Genomic DNA, 17227 nt, shown 5'->3' with positions numbered 1-17227 from the left:
AAAAATCACCCTACGCCCTATCTCGCTTCGTTTTCGTGATACAGTGTGTCGAAGTTTTTTTTCGGTTTTTCATAAATATTTTCGGACATAAGGACGATATCTCGATGAAATTCAGTATTTAGGAATTTTCCGAGACGAAAAATTCAAATATGATATCGGTTTTACCGCGATATCTAGTGGGTTTTATTAAACGTGTGTTAATATTATAAGTTAATGTTTTGATGAAGAGATGTGCAAAGAAGTTTTGAATTCCCGATAACTCGAGAACCGTTGCTCTAAGAGATTTCGATCAAGTATACCTTATTTGTTTAGAATTGATTGGGAAATAAGACGTAACCTATTCAAAGTCCAAACACGGGGTTCTAAAAACGTTAGTGCAAATGTAACACAAGAACATTACTGCAGGTGGCGCCCCCTACACATTGCGCTAAAACTGATATATTATATTTGAATTTTTCGCCTCTGAAAACTCCTCAATGCTGAATTTTATCGAGATATTGTTCTTACATCCGAAAATATTTATGTAAAACCGAAAAAAAAAAACAAAACTTTGACGCCCTGTATCACGAAAACGAAGCAAGATATGACATACGTCTATTATGACTTTCTTTTAATAAAATGTGAAAAGGAATCACCCTAATGTCATCATTTAGGAGACATCCTGTATAGCTGAAAAGAAGGAGCAAAGGAGGTGCCGAAATTTGTGACATTATTGCGGTCCCTCTATGTCACGTGGCTCAGGTGCCAACAACCTGAACCCACGTAAATTGTGTTTTATCGACCAATTATTCGCGTGAAACACGAATAAATATGATCGAAATAGAGACAGAACGAACGTGATCTGACATTTTCAATTAATTAATTAAATTATAAACTTTTAACCGAAAAGATGTCAAGTGACTTCCCACTTGAGCGCGGCTCAGTAACTCAAAAACTGATTATTGATCAAAAAGGTAATAATTTTCGCTATTTCTTGTCCCTTCGTGCGTGTAGTCGCTGACTATTTATTATTTTTCCGCTAAATTATTATTTGTTTGTGTTTGTACTTTCGCGTATTGTCGGAATATGATATGGTTCCGCTCCAAAATCAAACGAATTCATGGAAATAAATAGATAACTTTTTAATTGCACATTTCACATTTAAACTGTTCGCCTTAACAATTAAAGCATGCAATAAATGACGTTCCAATTTTTAACAATGTTACAAACTCGGCTTTATAATATTCTGCAGCAACTGAATTTTCCAAATAAAATTGAAATAGATTGATTCGGCATATTTAATACGGCTCACAAAGACTAAATCGTTTTCGAGAAAATTGATTAAAAATTAAATAAATGAAAATAGCTAGTTCTGTAACTAGTTAGGACATGCATATCTAGTTTTAGCTCGACGTAAAAAGCATTTTCTAATTAGTTTTACATATATGATTTTTTTAGATTTTACTTATTAAAAGTAAGTGAGTGTCAAATAAAATAAGTGTCAAAATAATTAAGTGTCAAAACAAATAAGTGTCGAAACAAATGAACGTCAAAATGAAAGATGTTAAAAGAATTAAATATTAAAAAATAGTGAAGTAAATGACACTTGCAAAAAACAAATTCAGGTAGAGGGTCCCGGACACTATTCGTTGGCATTATTAATATCGGCGTCACGACTGAGGGTAAGTGTGCAAACGCAATGTCCCGTATTTCAATTAACTTTTAATCTTACTCTTGGTCTGCTAAGTTAGTACGACCATTTTGGCAAAAACATTAGCTTTTCCGAAACATGTTCTATACGAAAAATATCGTTGAATATTTCACGGAATTTGAAACCCCTGCTGGGTTACTCGCAAAAATAAGAAAAGGGTGATTTAACCTCTAGTTTAAACGCCAAGTGTTTGCACCGCAAATAGCTACTCTTGTTGCCATCTGACTGACGCCGGACGTCTGATTCTATCTCTGCGGTGTAAACGTACTTAATCGTAACTACTTGCAGGAACCAACTCTCGAAGACAGCAACGACCCAGAATTTGGCCTTCGACGAAAGCGACAATCTTCACGAATCAATGAAGCCGGTGGTTCTCTCTCCATTGTGAACTCATTGGATGTACTCCGAAATCGACTTCTCCTGGAAATTGCCCGAAAAAAGGCCAAAGAAGGGGCCAACCGCAACAGGCAACTCTTGCTGAACTTCGGGAAACGGGGATTTTTGCAAAGAATGCCGCACCATCGAAACATATAATTTTTGAACCGCAGGCTGTTTGGAGTTACGCCAAAAAACGATACCTCTTACTGATTTATGGTTTGCTAATTTGGATGTATTTTAGTTGTAACAACGTATTATTAAGGCCTATTTCCGAGGATGTAAGTCTTAATCCTATTAAGCTGCGCAAGAATACACAGTATATTAAACGTTATTTTTTAGGGATCATAAAACCTATTACCTATTTATTGTAAAAAGTGTTAAATCTAAGAACGTAGTGGATGGTAAATAAGCTATTGTTTCATTTACTCAGGTTCTGTTACAATATCCACAATGGAAAAATATAGTGAGGGCTGAGAGGCTGCAGCCCTTAACTGATATAAACTCGTAAACATTATCTAAAAGAGATTTCGTTCAATGTTGTGGTTGTAAACATGCTAAACATTAAGCAATATTTCTCATTAAAGGCTTTTCGGTTCAATGAACAGATGTTTTGTTTAGGCAAAGGACCTGGTTAATTCACGTGCCTTTGCGTTTCCTAAACGGTAATCCGATAAGGGTGGTCGCTGTTGAAAACTTCCCAATAATGGGTAATCGCGCGTGAGTCACATGGTGGGAAAGACGCCGCACGCTACTGAAACTACACCAAAACTGCATCAGAGTCCATTTTTTACTCTCGCGATGTTTTGTGGGAAACAGTAAACACCGAAGAGATCCCAAAACGCAAAGTTGTTTTTAACACCCTATATCCACGAATGCAACTATTTACAAGCAACAATTAATTAATTAATTACACTTTCTTAATTGATTATAATTTCTTAACTAATTAAAATTAATTGTAAGTACTTAAATTAAAATTAACAAAATTATGTGTGGAACTTCCTTTTTTTCGCCCTACTAACTAATAGGCTTACTGGTGTGTCTTCCACGACAAATAGGTGTTCCAAATCAACGCGACCCCCTGCACTACTAACACTTGATGGGTCAACGGAACGAAGTAAAAATTTACCAATTGCACTGCAGGCCACAATTTCCAATTAGCCACCACGATATCTGGGTAATTGGTTGGCAGATCTTTTTTAATTTGGGCTATGGATACCCCGTTAACGAGATTCACGGTTGTTAGGAATACTGCTATGAAAGATGGAGCGAACAGGAGTTGATCAGATAATACTTTCTTGAGGGTCGTCGAGGTTGACATTTCGTTTCCGAATCTGCGAGCTAGTAATCGGTACCACACGGTCAATGTGGGGCCCTGGAAATGATTTTTGATATACAGGCAGTGTAAAAAAAGTTCTATGATCTCTATCAAGATTACAAAAGAATTCGCATCTCAATACAATTGATTACCAAATATCAAATACAGCAAAAAATCGTACACGTGTAGCTCTTTTATGCTCTGTTACTCGAGATTAATATTTTATGATCAAATCCGACATCAAATGCAGGAGAAGTTATTACATTATCGATTCATTAAACCCCATCCATCAATGGAACAGATTTGTAATTTGAAAGTCCCTAGCTGGATATTGACAGCGATTAAGATCATCAAGAGCATCTTAACCTAAGTTGTATATTATCACTTGAAATCACAATACGCATTTAGCAATATTTCTCCTGAAAACTATCCTATTTGGATATATTCAACTTACCACGAATATCGTTCCTAATAAGGTAAATTTTATACTTCTCTTTGGTTGATATGTTTTAAGCGTTCTTCCTTCAATTATTGTTTGCGCGATTATATCTCCTGTGCCCATTAGCAGCCCTGTCTGAGCGGCCTGGACCACCATAAAATGGTTTTTCAATAATTTTTGATAAACTCGTAGCACCGACATTTTTCTTAGACTTTTTAATTGAGAATTCAAATATTTTAGGCTTCAAAAATCATGTCACAAGCACATGTTTCCAATCTAAGCTCACACATATGCCTTATTTGTTGTCTCTCTTCCACTTGCACAAATACGGCAGCACGATTGTCGTTGCTTTACCGCAAAATAACAATTATAAGGTCAGAAGGTTAACTACTCAACTATCAAATAGTCATTATGATTATCACCCATAATTCAAACTCTCCCCATATATATAAACAAGTTCTGGAAATTGTTTCATAAAGCCTTCAACTGGCTCTGTCCCAAACACTATCAAAAACTATAATGGCTGTTCACAGTGAAATAAAAGAATCTTAAATATTTCCTATAGACTTCTTCCATCAAAATACTGTGCATTGGTTCTTCAAGAGTACTACACACTCAACTAGATGTTGAGTATAACTGACAATAAATAATCAAGGAGGATGAGATAGCTATTTTCCCAAAAAACAGATATTCCCTAACAACTTTTAATGGAGGTGTACCACCAAAGATGGGTAGCAATATCTTTATAGCTCAATCATGTTGAGCAATTACATTAGTTTAACTCATGAAGCACAAAGAATATTATTTAAAGTATTCTGGCCACCAGACCCTGCAGTACCCATACCTATCTCTGTTGCAGCATTAGCTATCAAACAATGAGTACACAAAAAGGAAATACATCTAGAAGCAGACCTCAAAAATACAAAAACAGAACGGCATTTAAAAATAATCTCCATGACACTAGCCAGCAAACAAAAGCCATAAATGCTACTCATGTGAGTGATGTGTGCCAGAGATGTAAAGAAATTATAGAATGGAAGATTAAATATAAAAAATATAAACCACTTACACAACCTAAGAAATGTGTTAAATGTGACAATAAAACAATTAAAAGGGCCTATCATATTATGTGTAATCCCTGTGGACAGAAATTGGGTGAGTACTCATTAATCTTTCTCTAGACCTGATATTAGAAAATAGACCAGCAATAAAATGAAGCTAAAATGATGGTGGAAATAATTAACGTTTTTTTAAAGGAGTATGTTCAAAATGTGGACAGCCAAAGGAAATCATACACGCGCCACCCACCCAACAAGAACAGTTTCAACTAGACGAAGAAATGAAACAGCTACTCAAATCTCTACCTGAGAGAAAACGTAGAACTTTCATCCGTTTCTTAAATAAACCTAGAGCAGATCCAATTGATGGTGATAAAGGAAGTAGAGCTGATGATATTTTGAAAAAACTTAATGACTTGAAAATAGAAGAGGATAATTCGGAGGATGATTATGATTATGATTCCGAAGATATAATGTGAAGATAATAAGTCTGATTTAACTTGGAGGCCCTCAAAAAATATTGTTAATAGACTGTATAATGCTGAAGGTATCATTAATCAGGACTTAGTTATTGCTATGTTTCAAAATTTAACAAGTATCATAATCTATAGGATTTCTTACTATACTATAACATAATAATAAAAGTATCTTTAAATATCACCAATATAGTACGGACGTCACTGGCGTATTCTAAACAGAGTCGTCGCGTAACGAATGCTTATAAAAGGACATTCGAACGAAGTTTTATCTTACTTCTCTTGGCCCTTGGTCTCCTTTATCCGATGGTAACCCGCTCGAAAATTTTAAGACAAACATTTTTCCTTTGTGCAATGCAGCAGATCGACGATAATCTGCATATCGATATGCAATCGACAACCAGTTAAACATCGATTCTATGACAGTTCAAGTTACACTTTCGTATCTCAGTGCCGTCCCGTTGTTGCAAGGCGTTGAACCAAAACTGAGGTTATTTGTTTATTTTCTCCCTTCAACTTTCAATTAAAATAAATCATATTCATACAATACTTATCTAGTTTTATTCGCTATTTGCCGATTATTTCTAATTAATTAAAACGTTACTATATGAGCGATTTGGTTGATTCCAGGCAAAAAATGGAAATAGAATCTGCAGACGGGGTCTCATCTACAACAAATTACGAAATGGCGGATGCATCCAAACAGACTATGGACACCAGTGAGGCAAGCAAAAATGTTATGGCCCCAGGCACTACTGGCTCAGTTACTTGCTCCCTGCACCCGCTCGTTATTATGAACGTGTCGGAACATTGGACTAGGGTGAGAGCTCAAGCTGAGCGACAAGTCCCTCAAGGTATGTAATTTTTTTCACAGCAATTTAGCCGAAATATGTTTTCACATTCTCTGTGGAATGCAGAACATTGCTCTCCAAAGACTAGGTTGTGATTTACTTAGTTGACACCATGTCCTTATTATTGACTAATTGTCTTAAGATCTAACTTTCAAGCCATGTAATTAAAGTCTACCTGCAGTTCCTCATTAAAGATCGTATGCTGCAAGAAAAAAAAATTTCAAGGATTTACATCCTCCAAATCATGGTAAAATCTGTTTTCAGTATTTGGGGCCCTCATTGGCAAGCAAAAAGGAAGGAATATTGAGATTATGAACTCATTTGAGTTAGTTGTTAATACAATTGGAGAAGACACTGTAATTGATAGAGATTATTACAACATGAAAGAAGAACAATGTAAGTAAATGAATATATGCTTACATTGTAAAAATAGTTTCTTGAATGGGGATTTGACAATATCTCAAAGCTGTGCATAAACAATGTCCTCAATGTTGTTATATTATTGCTTTTCATCTGTCTTCTTTGCAGTTAAACAAGTATTCAGTGACATGGATTTTATTGGTTGGTATACCACTGGTGATGCACCTAATAATTCTGATATAAAAGTCCATAAGCAAATATGTGAAATTAATGAGTCACCCATAGTAATGAAACTAAATCCACATGATAAAAATATTGATGTAAGTCAGTTCATTTAGTAAAAATAGTCATTTATTTCTGAAAGAATTAAGTTTTAATGTGACAATTTGGTGAAGTGACTGGTACTCCACCAGAAACAAGAACATAAGGTAATTAACACTTAATGGTTTGCAGCATCTGCCAGTTGCCCTCTACGAATCGGTGATTGATCTAGTTAGTGGAGAAGCAACCATGCTTTTTGTGCCATTAACATACACTCTTGCGGCCGAAGAAGCTGAAAGAATTGGCGTCGATCATGTAGCGAGAATGTCTTCTACTGATTCGGGTGAAAGCTCGCTGGTTGCTGAGCATTTAACCGCTCAACATAGTGCAATTAAAATGCTCCATTCAAGGGTAACTAAACTTCATTATTATCAAAAATTTAAGAAAGTGGCAATAAGCTGTTTCGCGTTTTTCCTATGACGTGATGTTTTTTTCAGGTACGCCTTGTATTAGAATATATGAAAGCTATTCAGAGTGGTCAACTACCTAGAAACCACGAAATTTTAAGAGAGGCCTATTCTTTGTGCCACAGACTACCAGTTGTCCAAAGCGCTCGATTTAGACAAGACTTTTACAATGTAAGTACTCAAACTCAAATTAGGGTCTTGATTACCGATTACTTATCTCCCCACCCTCTGCGAGGCTTTTGTTCAGTTTAGATTTTATGAGCCACGATGAAATAGCGACCACATAAATATAATTTTTATTTTTTATTTCAGCAATGTAATGACGTCGGTCTAATGACTTACCTTGGAGCCTTGACTAAAAGCTGCAATGACCTAAATCAATTCGTCAACAAATTCAATATTCTCTATGAAAGACAAGGTCTAGGTAGAAGGATGCGAGGCATATTCTTTTAGAAGAAACAGAGAGAGTTTGTCAATAAGACACATACTTACTTATGAATCAGACGCCGACACTTCGTTTTGATTATCCCTGTGTTCAATTATTTGTTTTCTTTAAAGAAATCTTGTTATCACAAATAAAGGGTTTTCCACTTCGCGTGTCAGAACTTCAAAAAACAACAAGGTAACAACTAGAAGCGTAACGGGTTAATCTTTATGCTATTTTGTCGAATAATCAATATAATTATATTTTTAAAATAATATCATTTAAATTTTCTCCTTCACTTAGCCTGACTTCGTGCATTCTGAATGTCCAATTTACGATCGTCTGTTACTCTATAGTTTACTGCAGCTCAATTGATTTCCGGTCTGGTACCCTGATGGTGTACAAATGTTGACCCATCTGCAATTGAGCCAATTTTTCAATATTCGTAACTAAACAACAGAGTTCTTCCAGATGGTCGATTTTGCTGATTTTTGAAATTTCTAGCAATAGGCGAAATATCGGACGAGCAAAACAAGCATTTTGATTTGGTATGTACGAATTATTTTGTATTCGTCGTTGATTCATATATCTGTCGACATTAAATTGATTTAATACACCGAAAGTATTATTTTTGAAGTTCTCTCACGCACAATGGAGGATCCATTAGCTGTGAAGTGAAATACACTGGTAGTGAAATTCAACTTTTATGTCACATTTTAAAGTTTTAATTTAATAGGTTCTATTGTGATTATTAATTATAACTAATAAGTACATTCATAATTTGCTTATGTTCTAATATAAGATGTTACATGCCCGTTTTGGGAACTCACACTTACTGAGTGTCTCACTTGCAACATTACTTAAAAGTACCAATTTCCATTATATGCATACGGGGGCAAAGTACAGGGTCATTTTCCCTCTAAGAAGATGTGAGGTTTTATTTCAATTCGGTTTTTATAGTTTTAAAACATAATTTTTCAGAGTTTTGTTATATTTTCGTATTGGGCGCACCCTGTATTATTCCGTTTCGCATATCGTTACCTTGCTTCGACCAGCTGTGAGGTTTTTTGCATGTTTGAAATCCATTGTACCGCTGTTATCGTTCGGTCTATGACTCGTACCTTCGTAAAGGGCCGATTTAAGATTTTTTTTATAAACTTCCGCACCGACATCGTTTCTTGGTTGATTCAGTCGTGTGTCAGCGGGGCGACGGAGAAGATGTTAGTAATCTGGTACCGTTAATCGGGATTTTCGGGTGTTCTTTTGTTTCAAAGACGACATTTAATGCGTTAAAGTGCGTGTTAATGTGACCCTTATTTAGAGTAGTGCTTAGTAGTGACTGTGGCCAAAGTGAAAGTGAAAGTTGTGATGCTCACGCTGTTGGTGCTTAGACGTGCGTCACTCTCTGAAGGATAAGTAAAGTAAGTTAGGTAAGTTGATTACAATTTAATCAGATCTAATTGAGGAGAGAACACCGCAGTTAAGAAGTACTTCTGACTCACGTCTTAGATACTTCAGTGACGCGCGCATGACAATTTTAGTACTACACCCGCTAAGGGCTCATTGGTCCAAAGATTTATATGCTTCTTCGAGGGAAACCGGGTATTGGGAATATTAATAAGTCTCTTTGTTGTACTTAGATGAATATTCCTTTATTACAGTCACAAACAATCCATTAAGAATAATGCTGTGGCTATCTTTGCTTACAAAAGTAACTTTATTACATTTACAAATACTTATATTACGTGAAATGGAAGACGGTTCATCATGCACTTCGCAATTGCATCTCAGCCCATCATGATTTTTAGTACATTCATGTATGCGTAATTAATCGCTAACAAGGCTGTTTGTGTATTTAAATTCTGGCATAAAATATTACGTTTGGAAATATCGACCTTCTTTCATGGAGAAGAGTCTTTCGTTATGCAAGAAAAACACAATTTCGAGTTGAATGAAAGCGATATGAAAATGTTTCCCCTAAACGAACTGATTGATTCCTAACAATTTTCATCATATTTCAATGCTTTTTTCTACTCCAATTAACTCCTCAAACAAAGTACCGCTTAGCTCCTCCCCCCTGAGCACCCGATTCGAGTATCTTAATGTAGCCTCCGCCAAGTCCTTTACTGACCATTTCCGGTCAATGAGTATCCTGCAGACGGTGTCCAGTTTGGCCAGTTGTTCGTGTTTATGAGCGTAATAAATTAGGAAAGGAAGGCCTGCAACACTGGCGGCCATCCATTGGACAACAAACTTCAGTTGGACGTCCCCTTTGCGAGATGAACCGCAACCCCAGTTTCCTGTTGCCACTGGCCGTAAACCGTTTGCTGATTTTTTGGAAATTGCTGATACCTAAAACAACGTTCGTTATTATTTCATAAGAATTCCTCAAGGGATTAGAGAGCAGTCGCTACAATTGAAAATGAGTCATTTGATAGACTTTATTATAGAGCTGGTTTAAACCAGAGTATTGTTAATATGACCAGTATAAGGGCGTAAGTAGCAGGTACTGGATTACTAATAGGAAGAGCAGTTATGTGGCCACAGAGCGTGTTAAATTTTATATGATCAGCAGGGTGGGCAAATTTCGGTGTTTATTCAGGGTGTGTTGTATTAGTATTGTTCGCTAAATAGAGATTTCTTATGTGAAAATATTTAGATTTTCCTTATGGCACTTTTCTCTTTGACGCTTTATACTCAATCCGCAGGGTATTGAAACTAGTAAAAAATATTACTTTTGTTGATAACTTGAGAGGTTCTTAACATATTTTAATGAAATTTTGCAGTGATGTATAGCTCGATTAACCGCGTATTTCCTATGATTTGGTTAAAGAAAATTGGAGAAGCATTGGGGAAAGTTAGGGGTGATACACACGTTTTCCCCCCAGCTTTTTTTTGCGTATATTGATGGTGCATTTGTTCAGTTATTCAAGTTAGTCGTTTCTTTATTTGCATTTCTTCATTCTCGCAAAATTTTTATTTTTTATTTATTTAATTAAACACACAAGGAATACGAAATTTTATAAGTTGTTTATAACAATCCGGGTACTATCACGAGAACGGCTGCTTCTCAAATGTATAATCAAGATATTAATAGGTGCCACGTTCTAAGTATAAATAAACAATGGAAGCCACATACTAAGAGAAAATAAGCTGAAATATCTTATAAAGTAAGCTATAAATCAATGTTTTACAGTAATGGTGATATCTACATAAAGAAACAACTAACTTGAATAACCAAACAAATGCACAATTGGTGTGCGCAAAAAAATAGGGGGGAGGGGGGGGGGGTGCTGGACACGACCTCTCATTTTCTCCACTGTTTTTCCAAATTTTTCCGCCCAAATCATAGAAAATTGGCAGCTAATATATCACTACAAGATTTCACTAACATATGTTAAGAAACACCCAAGTTGTTAACAAACATTTTTTTTCCATTTTTGGCGCCCTGTGTAATGAGTATAACGCGTCGAAGAAAAAAGTTTCATAAGGAGGAAAGTCTAATTATTTTCGCATATCGAGTCTCCGGCTAGCCCTTGGCCTGTTAACGCGAGACACTCTACATAGAAAAGAAAATCTCTACCTACCAGCTCTTGTAGGCTGACTTTAAAATTTTTCATATGTATAGGCAAGGACATGGATTAGTTATTTTAGGGAGGTAACACTCTTGGGTAATCAAGGGTATTACCTTTGAAGTTAACGGTAAATATGCCGTGAAATCAATTTCTTCTAGTGTTTGTATAATAGCCTCAGTAACGCATGATATAAACCAAGCTCTACTTTCCCTAGGGTTATTATTAGTCTCATCTAAAGCATTTTGTTCGCCATTTCCACTCTTCGGATTAGAGGACTGACAATCCAAACTCTGTTAAACATGTATCATCTGAATTGATTGTTACGTTTTCAAACAGTATTGCTTAAATAAAGATAGTGTATACGTAATATTTGCTATAGATACTATATGCATTTGGCGATACTGTTATAAGCCTTGTTGTATGCACTATCATATCTATTCGTTCAGGTAGCGAAATACTTACTAGCTGCGCAGCAAGGCGATGCTTCTGACGGGCCAGTTCTAAGCTTAAAGACTTGGCACTTAAAACGAGTTTGTTTTTCTTTGTTGTGAAATTTCCTACATTGTCAGAGGCGGCATCACAACCTTCAGTCAAAGGAACTGGGACACCTAAAAACATAAAGTAGAAACTGAAGAATTCTTCAAATCGAGGAAATTTTAGACAACAAGCAACTGAAGCCGAATTTATAAACTTGAGGTTGGATTAGGCTTTAGCGCCGGCTTCGCACGACCTCGTTGTATTCGTAGCGCAGTTGAAGCCCCTGGGATCGGCCCAATATCTCTTTTTTTCTATAGTATTCAACATCGAATTTATACATTCGACCTGGCAACATAATAACTTTCAGCTTGAAACAAAAAAAAATGGGTCCCTATCTGTACAAATTGGTGAACAAAATTTACTTTTTTTTAAATACCTCGTAAACTTAATACTGTAGAATATAAATGTAGACTGAACGCATAAATAAAGCAATAGTTTATATTCACACCATTAAAAGTTCTAACCAGCAAAGGATTCGCTTAGAGTTCTTTTCAGCAAAGACCCTGCAAATCTGACCACTGCCAGATCCCTGTTATCCAACTCTCTTTTGGTGCCCTTTTCAGTTTCCAAAATGGGGTTTTCCAGCCAATGTGAGAATTGCTCATATACCTCTTCAAGTTCTGAACTGGAAAGAAATTGGCATATTTCGTACGATTACTGCACTCCAATAACGAACAGTTTTATAGACAAAAGGAGACATCCTCCGTGACACTATGAATCTCATAGCAAGTAAAGCAAATCTCTGTATGTACAGTTTCATTTTATTACCTGTACTCCGTGCTAAAACTATATTCCGAAGACTTGTTCGACTCCTTTTTACTTAACGCTTTATGTTTCGTCTTAAATTTATCAATCCACATCCTCTCTTTAGTAAGTGAGTTTTGAAGAAAGTCTTCGTCTAATGAGTCTTCTTGAAGGGCAAAACCCGTTGAGCCGCCACGTCTCACCCTGTAATACAATGTCGCCTTGAAACAGAATATATATACTTTCCAAAACTGCCTAAAAAATTTACAAAAATATACATAGGTGGAGGTTGTACCCTTAAGAGTGACTTCACTTATAAGGCGATATCTGAGATAGCTTAGCTGCTATCGAATCCCCCATTGCGAATTGGGAACTTAAACCTATGATCGTCCTTACTTTATATCACAGTCAGCTACACCTGAGCCAGTAATAGAAATTCCAACTGCGTAACTAGACTCTTCACTAGAGCTTGAAGGTAGCTGAGCTGCCTCCTCCTTGTTTAGTGCCTCACGCAGTCTCTGAGCAAAGGTATGTCGTCTTTCAGGCGTTTCTAAATCTATGCTGTATCTCTTGTGGAAATTCTCATCTTCGCTTTCTGAAATCGTCAAGAAAACTCTATAGGAATGGATCTTTCGAATTGCACCGATCAATCAGGGCAGTTGGTAATTTGGGCGGGCGATCTTCTGACTTACCGTCTTCCAAGCTGCTTTTGGCACTTAAAAAATCGCAATCGCTCGAACTGGAACTCGACCCATTTTTGGCTGCCTTCGGGGGGTACCTGGTGATCGGGAGACATTCTCCCGACGACCCCAAAACTATGAATCGTCCCTTTCTATTGTTCACTAAATTGTCACCACTAGGACTTCTGTTTATCATGTTTTTCTCCATCTCCAGCCTGACTTTCAGCTTGTTGGTGGTGTTGTTGTTACCACTATTTTGTGATATTAAAGAATCTGTTCTCGTGGTACTGAAACATACACTCAAGAAATTAGCAGCCCCTTAACATGATATTAGAGAATTTGTTAGTTTTGCTGAGGGGCGGATTCATAATTTTTCTTACCTACATGATTGTTGAGTAATAAGCGGCACATTGGAATTATTGCCCTCGGACTGATTCGAGCCCATTGACTCTCCAATGGGAGAAAGTCTCCTGTGTCGTTGACTGTAGGTATAGGAGGTGCTGATATTTGATACGTCTTTATCATTAAAGTTATTGGTTTTTTGTTGGAAACCTAACAGGCATTTATTCAATTCCCTAAGTATATTGTCTTCTTCATATTGTCCTATAGGGAGCCTTGTATAATCGTCTGCATCAATGCAGCATATGCTAATCTGGAAGAACAGGAGAATTAGACGTGTAAATTTGCTTTCTAGAATTATCAAAACCCAGGCCAATAGAGGACCATGCAGGGTGCTCCGGAAAGGTTGCGCCAAACTTACGGAGGTTATGAGGAACACCGCGATGAACGATTTTTGCACAGAATCCCTAATCAGAAAAGACTCTTCTTGGCTTCAGGGTCACTTTTGTTCAAGAACGCAATGTTGCTGCGGTGACGTCCAACGATTTGGATGTTTATTTAATTCTTATTAAAGAGAATGCAAAAAAATATAAATTTTCAAAATGACGACCCCTAACCTGATTACATAAATTTTCTCTTTAAATCGTTATATCGTGCACCCGATGTAAGAGGTGCGCATTTTGCTTCACGAAAAGAGAATCTGCCGCTCTTCCCAACAGCCCCTCTCCGACGGCTGCAGGAGTTTAATATACCAACGTTGTGATGTAACTCCAGAGCAACAAATCTAACGGCCTTAAATCGGGTCTTCGCGCTGCCCACCCAATAGATCCGTCTCTCCCTATCCATCGCCCAAGGAGTTGTAGGTCCTGCACACGGCTGGTCACATGTGCAGGTGCACCGATGAGTTCGAACCACGCGCTATCCGGCATCTCCATAGGAACATTCGTGTCATCCATTAGCTCAGGAATTACGTCTTGCAAAAGCCGGGTTTTTCTGTTAAGTTTTATTCTATCCGTTTAAGTTGAATATCAAATTCTTTTGAATAAAAACGACCCTGGAGCCGAAACGGCTCATATTTGACTGGGGGCACCACCTTTTCGGAGACACCTTGTATGTAGCTTATTTGCACCCCTATATTTTGTTTGAATTTTTGCTAAACATTCACTATCTTCGGTCTTTACTGACTTTTCTGGCTTCATCCAGTTTCTCCAATGTAGCTTTTTGCTTTGGATCCGCAATCCTCGCTATATGCCTCACTCCCTCTATCATCATCACCTCGTTATCTTCCAGGGCTTCCACGTTTAACAGTAAAGTCAACAATTCTGGCATTGTTGCTAGAGATATTGATTCCTAAAACATTGTCAGATTAAGACTTTCACAGTTTGGGCAAGATTGGTGGTATGTGTAAGGGGGCGCCAGGCTTGCTAAGGCCGGCCCTGTCCTGTACCTACGTTATGCACAAACGCCCGGAAACGTGTAGAGCCGTTTTGTTTAACTTTCTGTTGGTTGTTTTGGAAATGCCCTCAACACTTCCCTCACAACTAAGAGTATTGAGATGAGCCTTACCTGAGTACAGCTATTTCCTAAAACGTTCCCACCTATTTTGGCGCTGGAGAAACAGATTTGTAAATGATCGACATCCGATCTTTCCAGTCTGCCCTCATGCTTTATGTGCAGGGGACACAAGTGCAAACTGCATTCCAACCAATCGTCTATGGTCAACCATTCTTTGCTACTCATAACCTGAGGCAAACCTGGACATTACAGCAACCATTTCTGGCTATTAAGCGAGCAATTGCTGACCTGCCTGAACACTCTCAAACATCCAGAGCTGTTGTCGCCCTCCTCCAGCCAATCGAAGTAGTGTAAAATGCTGCGCAGCTTTGCCTTTTGGGCATTGCTGCTCTGCAGAGTTTTAAAGAGATTTGCAAAATTGAAGTTTTGCAGCGTTGGGTGGGTCTTTTCCGTTCTCTTGGGGAACGTCGAGAAGAAGGCGTTTGCCAGCAATGAGGCTGCCAGTGAATAGTCGACTTCATTCCTATCAGCTGATGAAAAGAAGTTGCTGAGGGCACGTGAAAGAGAGGAAGCTGCGTGTGTTTACCTTGTTGTTGTAGACTGAAGTGTATTCCACTTCTAGGCCTTAATTCCTTTATCATAAGCGCTCTTCTTACTATGTTAGGCAGTGTTTTGTTCAAGAAGTTACCCCTCTCTTCGCAACTCATGTCTTTGTGTAGGAAATATAGGAGTCCCAGGAAGTGGTCAGGGTCTACTGTGTCGTCTTCCGGATCTAAGCTTACGCTAAAAAAATTATGATTAGCAATAGGAGTTTTCCTTTTAACACGACGTAGATTTCGAAAAACTGAGCAAAGCCGTAACACGTTTTTTAAACCCGGAAAATAACCGAAATATGGACCTATGAAAGTTTGAATAAATAACAAAACTTTTAGTTATTATTACACACTCCGACACTGGCTTCAAATAGTGTTCGAAGCTGTCGCTATTGAGCTGCCACTGTGTCAGTTTCAGTCCCAAGCACAGAATTCGCCATATAACCCCCCATATAAAAATCACATGGAATTAAGTCTGGCGATCTCGCCGGCCGTCCCGTTGGCCCACTGCGATCTCTCCACTAAAAAATTATTTATGTAGAATTTTTCTTTCGTACGCGCGTATCTCGGTTCTTTTCGACATTTCGAAACATGACGACCCCAGGCGGCGACTGTTAAATACCGGAATTGCCGAAGCCGGCCCTGACTATAGGAAGACTTACTTGCACATTTCATAAATCCTTTGCATCGCCTGGACCATTTCCACAGTGTCTTTGGTTTGAGCTATCTTCTTCAGCTGCTTTTTCACCGAATCCCACCACGGGAGGTCGGAGGGCAGCATTACAAGGGCCATGACAGGGGCGGCCTAAGGTGAGACGTAAGGCTATTTTGAAAAAAAATCAAACTTGTCTTATGGCACTGGAACGGGGAGGGAAATGCTAAGCGACCCGATTAATTCATTTGCCCCTGGAGGGGTCGCGTTGGTCCGCAACCGGCAGGGGTTCCTGCTGGGACAGTGTTTAGGTCAGCGAGTAACAGTTCATGATTAAAGCTTAAAATAACCGGTGAGAAGCGTTTTAAAGTTCCGTGTTAGGCGCAAATGTCGCAAACGCGCGTCTGGTGCATCGAAGTAACAAATCATTCGGGCTATTTTTCTGTGGCTGTTAAAGAACAACTAATGCATTTTTAATTCGCCATGAAGTTAAACTTATTCAGAGACTATTTTTAACTTACGTTATAAATACGGCTGGAGCTATAAATGTAGCACGCTTAATAGAAAAATCGCACAATTGGGCTTATTTTTAGAGGAAAATAGAGGTATGTGTTGAACACAACGGGAAACGCTTTCGCTTGACATAACTGACTAAAAACTATCGAAACGTTGATGAGACATTTCTGATTCGGTATTAAAAAAAATTGGAATTACACTACAATTAGAAAAATAAGATAATTCACTAAAACTATCGAGATGCCATGATGTGGCGGAATATTGTGGCTCTCCAGTCTAAAAATACGAGTCGCGAGTATGACGACGCCGACAGCGTTGCCCCGCGCAACCAGACGTCGGCGTCGGAGCAGGGCCGCA

The 17227-nt window shown here is 37.9% G+C and overlaps 5 protein-coding genes across 9 annotated transcripts in view; 3 read left to right on the top strand and 2 right to left on the bottom strand.

Annotated features, from left to right (window-relative positions):
* The window catches only part of Dh44 (diuretic hormone 44), a 47743-nt gene extending 45073 nt beyond the window's left edge, over nt 1–2670 (top strand). For all 5 annotated transcript variants that reach the window (XM_066303030.1, XM_066303027.1, XM_066303028.1 and 2 more), the window contains exon 3: nt 1979–2670. In XM_066303030.1, coding sequence (XP_066159127.1) covers nt 1979–2224 — 246 coding nt within the window. In that variant the 3' untranslated portion in view covers nt 2225–2670. The remainder of the gene's footprint in view (nt 1–1978) is intronic.
* Nucleotides 1103–4387, bottom strand: Mpv17 (Mitochondrial inner membrane protein MPV17). Its single transcript, XM_066303025.1, has 2 exons — nt 3838–4387; nt 1103–3440 (listed from the first exon to the last, which is right to left on the bottom strand). The coding sequence occupies exons 1-2, from the start codon at nt 4021–4023 to the stop codon at nt 3096–3098; spliced, it is 531 nt and encodes a 176-aa protein (XP_066159122.1). The 5' UTR covers nt 4024–4387; the 3' UTR covers nt 1103–3095.
* LOC136350886 (uncharacterized protein C9orf85 homolog) lies at nt 3729–5540 on the top strand. The gene is made up of 3 exons (XM_066303024.1): nt 3729–3859; nt 4682–4977; nt 5079–5540. Exons 2-3 carry the CDS (start codon nt 4698–4700, stop codon nt 5357–5359), a joined length of 561 nt encoding a protein of 186 aa, XP_066159121.1. The 5' UTR covers nt 3729–3859; nt 4682–4697; the 3' UTR covers nt 5360–5540.
* Nucleotides 5541–5640: 100 nt separating this feature from the next.
* CSN6 (COP9 signalosome subunit 6) lies at nt 5641–8554 on the top strand. The gene is made up of 7 exons (XM_066303006.1): nt 5641–5846; nt 5987–6210; nt 6472–6603; nt 6736–6887; nt 7021–7239; nt 7326–7466; nt 7608–8554. Exons 1-7 carry the CDS (start codon nt 5776–5778, stop codon nt 7746–7748), a joined length of 1080 nt encoding a protein of 359 aa, XP_066159103.1. The 5' UTR covers nt 5641–5775; the 3' UTR covers nt 7749–8554.
* An 801-nt stretch (nt 8555–9355) lies between these two features.
* On the bottom strand, nt 9356–17151 carry LOC136350854 (uncharacterized). The gene is made up of 14 exons (XM_066302970.1): nt 16876–17151; nt 16365–16507; nt 15696–15892; nt 15398–15639; nt 15161–15337; nt 14780–14944; nt 13636–13907; nt 13268–13542; nt 12972–13170; nt 12600–12779; nt 12296–12456; nt 11757–11902; nt 11408–11584; nt 9356–10071 (listed from the first exon to the last, which is right to left on the bottom strand). The coding sequence occupies exons 2-14, from the start codon at nt 16493–16495 to the stop codon at nt 9730–9732; spliced, it is 2664 nt and encodes an 887-aa protein (XP_066159067.1). The 5' UTR covers nt 16496–16507; nt 16876–17151; the 3' UTR covers nt 9356–9729.
* Nucleotides 17152–17227: the final 76 nt, after the last annotated feature.

This window comes from Euwallacea fornicatus, chromosome 4, assembly GCF_040115645.1.
Source record: "Euwallacea fornicatus isolate EFF26 chromosome 4, ASM4011564v1, whole genome shotgun sequence".
NCBI lineage: Eukaryota > Metazoa > Arthropoda > Insecta > Coleoptera > Curculionidae > Euwallacea > Euwallacea fornicatus.
The sequence above is the reverse complement of the archived record's forward strand: the minus strand, read 5'-3'. Positions and strand labels throughout refer to the sequence as shown.

Coding starts and splice junctions, on each gene's coding strand:
- Mpv17 (XM_066303025.1), bottom strand. CDS start 4,023: ATGTCGGTGCTACGAGTTTATCAAAAATTATTGAAAAACCATTTTATG. Junction 3,441..3,837: donor TATTAGGAACGATATTCGTG/GTAAGTTGAATA, acceptor AATCATTTCCAG/GGCCCCACATTGACCGTGTG.
- LOC136350886 (XM_066303024.1), top strand. CDS start 4,698: ATGAGTACACAAAAAGGAAATACATCTAGAAGCAGACCTCAAAAATAC. Junction 4,978..5,078: donor TCCCTGTGGACAGAAATTGG/GTGAGTACTCAT, acceptor GTTTTTTTAAAG/GAGTATGTTCAAAATGTGGA.
- CSN6 (XM_066303006.1), top strand. CDS start 5,776: ATGACAGTTCAAGTTACACTTTCGTATCTCAGTGCCGTCCCGTTGTTG. Junction 6,604..6,735: donor CAACATGAAAGAAGAACAAT/GTAAGTAAATGA, acceptor TCTTCTTTGCAG/TTAAACAAGTATTCAGTGAC. Junction 7,240..7,325: donor TTAAAATGCTCCATTCAAGG/GTAACTAAACTT, acceptor TGTTTTTTTCAG/GTACGCCTTGTATTAGAATA.
- LOC136350854 (XM_066302970.1), bottom strand. CDS start 16,495: ATGGCCCTTGTAATGCTGCCCTCCGACCTCCCGTGGTGGGATTCGGTG. Junction 15,640..15,695: donor CTTCAGTCTACAACAACAAG/GTAAACACACGC, acceptor TCTTTTCATCAG/CTGATAGGAATGAAGTCGAC. Junction 13,171..13,267: donor CAAAAGCAGCTTGGAAGACG/GTAAGTCAGAAG, acceptor TGACGATTTCAG/AAAGCGAAGATGAGAATTTC.